This window comes from Atta colombica, unplaced genomic scaffold (assembly GCF_001594045.1).
Source record: "Atta colombica isolate Treedump-2 unplaced genomic scaffold, Acol1.0 scaffold126, whole genome shotgun sequence".
Classification (NCBI taxonomy): Eukaryota; Metazoa; Arthropoda; class Insecta; order Hymenoptera; family Formicidae; genus Atta; species Atta colombica.
This window is the reverse complement of record NW_017259213.1, coordinates 6,931,986-6,938,272: the sequence shown is the minus strand read 5'-3', so window position 1 is coordinate 6,938,272 and position 6,287 is coordinate 6,931,986. Positions and strand designations below refer to the sequence as shown.

The 6,287-nt window shown below is 32.6% G+C and overlaps 1 protein-coding gene across 1 annotated transcript; it reads left to right on the top strand.

Moving 5' to 3' along the window:
* The first annotated feature begins 887 nt into the window (after window positions 1-887).
* Window positions 888-6,008, top strand: LOC108684100 (FERM, RhoGEF and pleckstrin domain-containing protein 1-like). Its single transcript, XM_018188190.1, has 11 exons — window positions 888-1,171; window positions 3,039-3,241; window positions 3,327-3,416; window positions 3,553-3,928; window positions 4,009-4,118; window positions 4,291-4,431; window positions 4,502-4,656; window positions 4,977-5,101; window positions 5,217-5,377; window positions 5,503-5,762; window positions 5,832-6,008. The coding sequence occupies exons 1-11, from the start codon at window positions 1,039-1,041 to the stop codon at window positions 5,905-5,907; spliced, it is 1,830 nt and encodes a 609-aa protein (XP_018043679.1). The 5' UTR covers window positions 888-1,038; the 3' UTR covers window positions 5,908-6,008.
* The last annotated feature ends 279 nt before the right edge of the window (window positions 6,009-6,287 follow it).

The window sequence follows — 6,287 nt, the reverse complement described above, 5'->3', positions numbered from 1 at the left end:
CGGCTGTCTTAGATATCTTCCATAGATATCTTCTTTTTATTTTTGTTTGACTCGGTTATGAAAGTCTTTTCGTTAAATTCAAATTCATATCTTTTCATTGAGATAAAAAACGCTGAGACAGGAGATTCCACTAACTTTTATCTCTCGCTTTCTCTCTCTCTCTCTCTCTCTCTCTCTCTCTCTCTCAATTCTTTTTTTTTGAGAATTAAAAAAATGACTCTTTAAATTTTATCGAAACAACTCCATAATTTTTGCTATTCTTCTTAATTAGTCCTACGATATTTGAGTCAATTGGTAACGGTAGGACATCTTGTATATGCGCACACGCACACCCGCGTATGCATGCGTAGGTAAATATAATTGCGTACAATTAGGACCCGATTTAAAAGTCGGAACGAAATGCGATGGACAAGGTAATTAGAGCAGGATACACGTCGAGGTGTCCGTGGTGTCGGCGTAACGCTCCCCCAATCCCTTATCCCCCGTTTGTAATTTATGTAACACTTTTTGATCGTTTATCGATATACCGTACTTGTTAACGCTATATATATATATAATATATCTGTTTTACGCGGTAATTCCCCCGGAATTGAGGTGCGCCGCTCGTCGGTCGTTCGATATATCGACCGATTAATTGTGTTCGAACGATATATATCGAGGCACAGCTCGATGGAGGGACGTGGGGGAATTACCGACGTCCGAAGGACGAAGATTGGTATTCCAAGCGTAGGGAATCTATTGTACATTGATTATTGATACATTAATTATGATAACAATAAATTATATACAAAGTCACATGTCGGATCTGCATTAGTAATTTCTTTGGTTTCTGAACAAATATCTCCGTTTTCTCTCTTTTTTTGTTAAAAAATATTCATTTTTTCCTCTCTCGCTTTTCGTTATCCACGTGCGATCAGATTGACATTTTAATTTCGAGTCCGAGAGATTCACAGCATTGCTGTTCTGCCTCGTTTTATCTATTGTTTTTTTACTGAATTGAATATTGAATTTCTTCGTTTTCTTCTCCTTCCTCCCCATATGCGATGTGGCCTGTCCTCTTCTTGTTGTTTTTTTTCTTTTTTTTTCCCTTTTTTCTTCTTTTTTTTCCATTCTCTGCCGTATCTCTTTATCGCAATGCCGGATTCGTCGTTCGACACGGATGACACTACGTGTGAGTAATCCCCTTTACAATGCCTAATTGTCTTAATTGTGGATATTACAGTTTCTCTCTTTTCGTCATTATTTCACGAACCACTGAAATAGCACGAATTTCTATTTAGTCTCGGCTTTTTGTCGCATTTGCATAATCCATAAACAGATCTACATGTACTCTTCATTTGAGCGCTGTAGTTTTGAAAATTATTTAAAAAAAAATTATAATAATTCAGTAAATGTACGTTCTTAACAATAAAAACGATTTTTCAAAACGAATGCATGATAAAGAATAAGTCACATGTTTCAAGATCAAGGCTGAAAATATCAAAATATTCTTGAAGTTATACACGTTGTATAAGTCTATAATACGGCTATTAATTATCGCGCTCGAAGGCCAGAGAAATATATTTTCAAGGTTTCAGAGATTCATGCAAATGCGTTACAAGTTCGCACTCGTATTTGAATGATCATTACGTCATTACAATCGAAGCGAAGTATAGGCGGAGTAGCTTATTCCTAGTTGTACCGTATATATCTTTTTCTGTTGTTTTCACTACATTTTATCTTCCTCTCGGAGGAAGTCGAGTTGGATCGGAGATTTTCTCGCTGCTGAGGAATTTCCGTTCGCCCATTGCGAATATCGTGCGATCTCAATGTGATGCTTCTTATTTCCGCATGCGTTTTGCATTAGTGGAATAATGTAGAATATTGTTACATTGTGGATTCTTAGCATTAACTTGATCCGGCTTCTAATCGTTTTATTAGCTGCTTGTGACTTGGAGCACGATATTTCATAGACGTACTTGGGCATGAATTTTCATAGGAATGAAACCGCATATACGCTGACTTTGATGTCTCATTTGTTTACTAAAATAGCTTACTCGACATTATCTGCACTCTTCACTCGCATCATTACCTTTAAATCATGATTTGCGCAAAGAAGATCGATCTTTTTTTTTATTCTCGAATTAGAAATACTGCACGCATCTCTCTCACTGAGATTTTCGAAGAACATTATTCGCAGAACGTTATTTGTCTTTATTTAAATACATTAAAATACATTTTAATATTTATAATTCATTCGCCTAATAATGCTGCTAAATAGTTATTGATAATAAGATAAGAAAGAACTCTTAGAACAGAGGCTATGATAGAGATATTAAAAATTTACTCTTTTGCTGGACTAAAAGTAGAGATTAATTCTTACTTATAAATTTCTTGATATCTAAATAATATATCGAACTGTTCGTTCACATAAAATTAGTTACACAAATGTTATAGACACTTGTTATATATTATATATGCCACCGATTCATCGATTAATTTTCCCAAACTTTATGTTGCATTGAATCAGCCATCAATTATTTATTTACAATTCTGCAAAAATCACAAAAAAAGGAACAGATATAGATAGTGCACTATAGCATGCGTGCCTATATATGTTCTTCTGCAACAGTGTTTATTGTAATAATCGCATCATTTTTGAGATATTTGCGACAGTTACAAAAAAAAGGTTACAATGAATACCTTGTACATATACAGGGTGTCCCAGAACTGACCGATAATACAGCCATGAAGAGAATAATTGTACATAAAAAATAAGTAAAAAAATAGACATAAAACTTTTATACGAGGCTTTGTTTTACGGAAAAATAGCTTCGTATAAAAAAATTTGTTCTTATTTTCAACTTATTTTTTCATGTAGAACTATTCCCTTCTCACTTATCACCAGTTTTGAGATCCCTTGTGTACATATATATTAAATTTTTATTACTTATTCCCTCAGATGTTTCATCAACACTTATTTTATCTCTTTTTTTTTTAATTCTTGTATTGTTTAATTTTTGTTTCTTTCGGGATATCTAACTGATATTTATTTACAGATGTTCAAGCTAAAAAGCAAGAGATATCTAATCAACGGGAGAATAATAATTCTGTATATACTACTGAGAAATTGCCGAATAAACGAACAACGAATGGCGGAGTCGAGATGAACAATGCGAGCGTCGTAAATTCACCGGATCTCAGCCCGATAAAAAATATACGAAACGGGGAAATAGAAGAAACAGAAGTTAGAAAAACAAAGGTAGATTTATTGTTAATCCACATATTGTTTCAACGATAACTTTTTGGAGAACAGTAACCAAGACTTATTATTTTTCTATCCGTAGAGATGGCCAACCGATAAAGCTTATTACATAGCTAAGGAGCTCCTTATGACAGAACGAACTTACAAAAAGGATCTGGATGTTATTAATGTGGTACGTGAAACTACACTTTGTTTCAGAGATAGAAAACATGTCAGTTGAAATAAATTCAGTTTAAAAGATATCCTATATTCAGAGAAATAGAAAGAAGACTCACAAATTTCAAGTTGTGATTTATATTTATGTGCAGTGGTTCCGCGAGGAAGTTTCTAGAGAAGCGGCATTAGAAGGGGAGACGGTAGTATCTTTAATCGAGCTACTCGCCGATGTACATGGACCCTGCCTTCAAGAAATGGAGGCACGGCTGGCACGCTGGGAGAGCAACGCTCGTCACAATATCGGTGACTTTTTATACAATACGCTTCTAAACATTTTGCCTCTCTACGACCAATATCTGGAGAATCTCATCCCGGTGTTGGAAAAAATGGAATACTCTATGCGAACGTCGCGACGTTTCGACCAGCTCTGCCGTGATTTCGAATCGCAGAAGCATTGCTATCTGCCATTATCTTCATTCCTTTTGAAACCTCTACAACGATTATTGCATTATAACAGTATTATTGACAGTGAGTAATCTGAAATCAGATTATAGATTTGCAACATGTACACTGATAATTTTTAATTTCTCAAAGTGATGTTCTTTTAGGATTACTGGATCATTATCCAAAAGATCATACTGATTTTGAGGATTGTTTGGCAGCGAGAGACAGACTCGGCGAAACATTGCTTGAGGGACTCACGATTATAAATCAAGCGGTAAGAAAATTAGGACAATTAGAATTGATTGATACAAAAACTTAATAAATAAAATGAATGGATCTGAATTATGAGAGTACTGATTGTTTTTCCACTAATTCACAGTAAAGTCAATTTTGTCAATTTTATATTTATTATTTTTAATTTTTATTTTTATTGTATACCGTTATAGGAAAATCTAGTGCAGTTATGCGAAATGCAAAGAGACATTACTGGTTTTGATAATCTAGTACAAGAAGGACGAAGGTTTATCAGACAAGGATGCCTACAAAAGTACAGCCGTAAAGGTTTTCAACAGCGTATGTTTTTCTTGGTAAATATCCGTATTTCTTGATGTGAATCTGATAATTCCGATAACAGATTAATATCACGTTTATTTTCAGTTCTCAGACGTATTACTATATACATTCCGTACCCAACAACCAACGCAATGTTTTCGTGTGCATGGTCAACTACCATTGAAAGGAATGAAGATTCAAGATGCGGATAATAAGACTGGAACGGATTTTGCTTTTATTATCGATGGACAAGGAAATCAGTAAATATCTAACGTTTTGAATTACATTATACAATTGAAGAGATAGTAATAAAGTGTAAAAATATATTATAAGATGCTAGTCATTAAAAGGTCGTATCGTTATTGAGTCAACTAGCTAAACTGATTTTATTGAAGCACGCGTGCTATTAATGATCATCATCAGTATGATTGTGACTTCAAATTCGGAAGAATATGAGCCAGTCGTATTAAAGATATTTTAAGGGACAGAAATTAAAATATTTTCAATGTTATATTATTAAAATTTAAAATATAACAAAAGTAAAAGAAAATATAAAATTTAAATGATTTAATTTTTGCAGATCATTAACAGTTGCAGCAAGTAATGAAGAAGAGAAAGAGAGATGGATAGAAGATTTAAACATGGCTATAGTACAGATCGATGCATCGGATGCGAAAATGCCATATTTAAGTTTAAAATCTTGTAGTAAGTAATTATTAAATTAACCAATATAAATTTGAAGTGTCTAAGTGAAAAAATATTTCATCGTAGCATTCTTTTTTAATGAAAGAAGATTTCTTCTAAGATTTTTTTTAAAAAGTTCTAGGTTCAGCCGATGAAGTGGGAGATGGTGTAGGATTAGAAGTAGATCGAACTAGTTGCGGAGGTGCAAAGGCTTCACAACGTAGCAATACTACAGTTCACGTTTGTTGGCATCGTAATACAAGTATTAGTTACAGTGATCAACTGCGAGCGTTTCAAGTACGTTAAAGTTTCGAGTAATATTTGTGTATCGCTGGTACCTTATCGGTTATTATACGACATACTTTACTATTATTACTTAAATATTCTAAAAATTGACATATTCATTACATGCATTGTTTCAGAATCAGCTTAGTGGATTTCTTTTACGGAAATTCAAGAATAGCAATGGTTGGCAAAAGCTTTGGGTTGTATTTACTAACTTTTGTTTATTCTTCTATAAATCTCATCAAGATGACTTTCCATTAGCTTGTTTGCCATTATTAGGATATGCTGTTTCTACACCATCAGAAAAAGATGGGATCAACAAGGACTTTGTATTTAAGTTACAATTCAAAAACCATGTATATTTCTTTCGAGCAGAAAGTGATTACACTTTTGGCAGGTAAATATGCATTGTTTTTAAAAAGCTAAAATTTAAAAGAAAATACAACGACGAATTTTATATTTTCAGATGGATTGAAGTCATTCGAAGTGCAACTCAACAAAGTCATATGCCCACTAGTATGAATGGAAAAGAAGAGTATTAGAACTAAATTTATATGGATATATAATTACCGAAATAATTATTAAGATTAGAAATAGTTAAAATTATAGAATCCTGCTACGAATATATAATTCCAAAATGCTATACAACAAAAAAAATCTAAATTTTTGGCCTTATATACAAAACTGAAAGAGTCACAATTGGGAATATTTTAGATATTATATATAATATAAATATAATATAAATAGATATTATATATAATATAAATTTCAATTGTGTATACAGTTTTCTGGAAGAACAACTTATCTTTAATTACATATTTTTTATTCTTAAGCTATTAATCTATTATTTTGCTAGTAATATATTGCAAGCATTTACTTAAAACTAAAATATTTAATCATGACTTTAGAGTATTATATTTTT

Excerpts from the sequence above, each read along its gene's own strand:
- LOC108684100 (XM_018188190.1), top strand. The coding sequence starts at position 1,039 with ATGCGATGTGGCCTGTCCTCTTCTTGTTGTTTTTTTTCTTTTTTTTTC. Across the intron at positions 3,242-3,326 it reads CAGAAGTTAGAAAAACAAAG|AGATGGCCAACCGATAAAGC; the intron begins GTAGATTTATTG and ends TTCTATCCGTAG. Across the intron at positions 5,102-5,216 it reads TTTAAGTTTAAAATCTTGTA|TTCTAGGTTCAGCCGATGAA; the intron begins GTAAGTAATTAT and ends TTTTTTAAAAAG.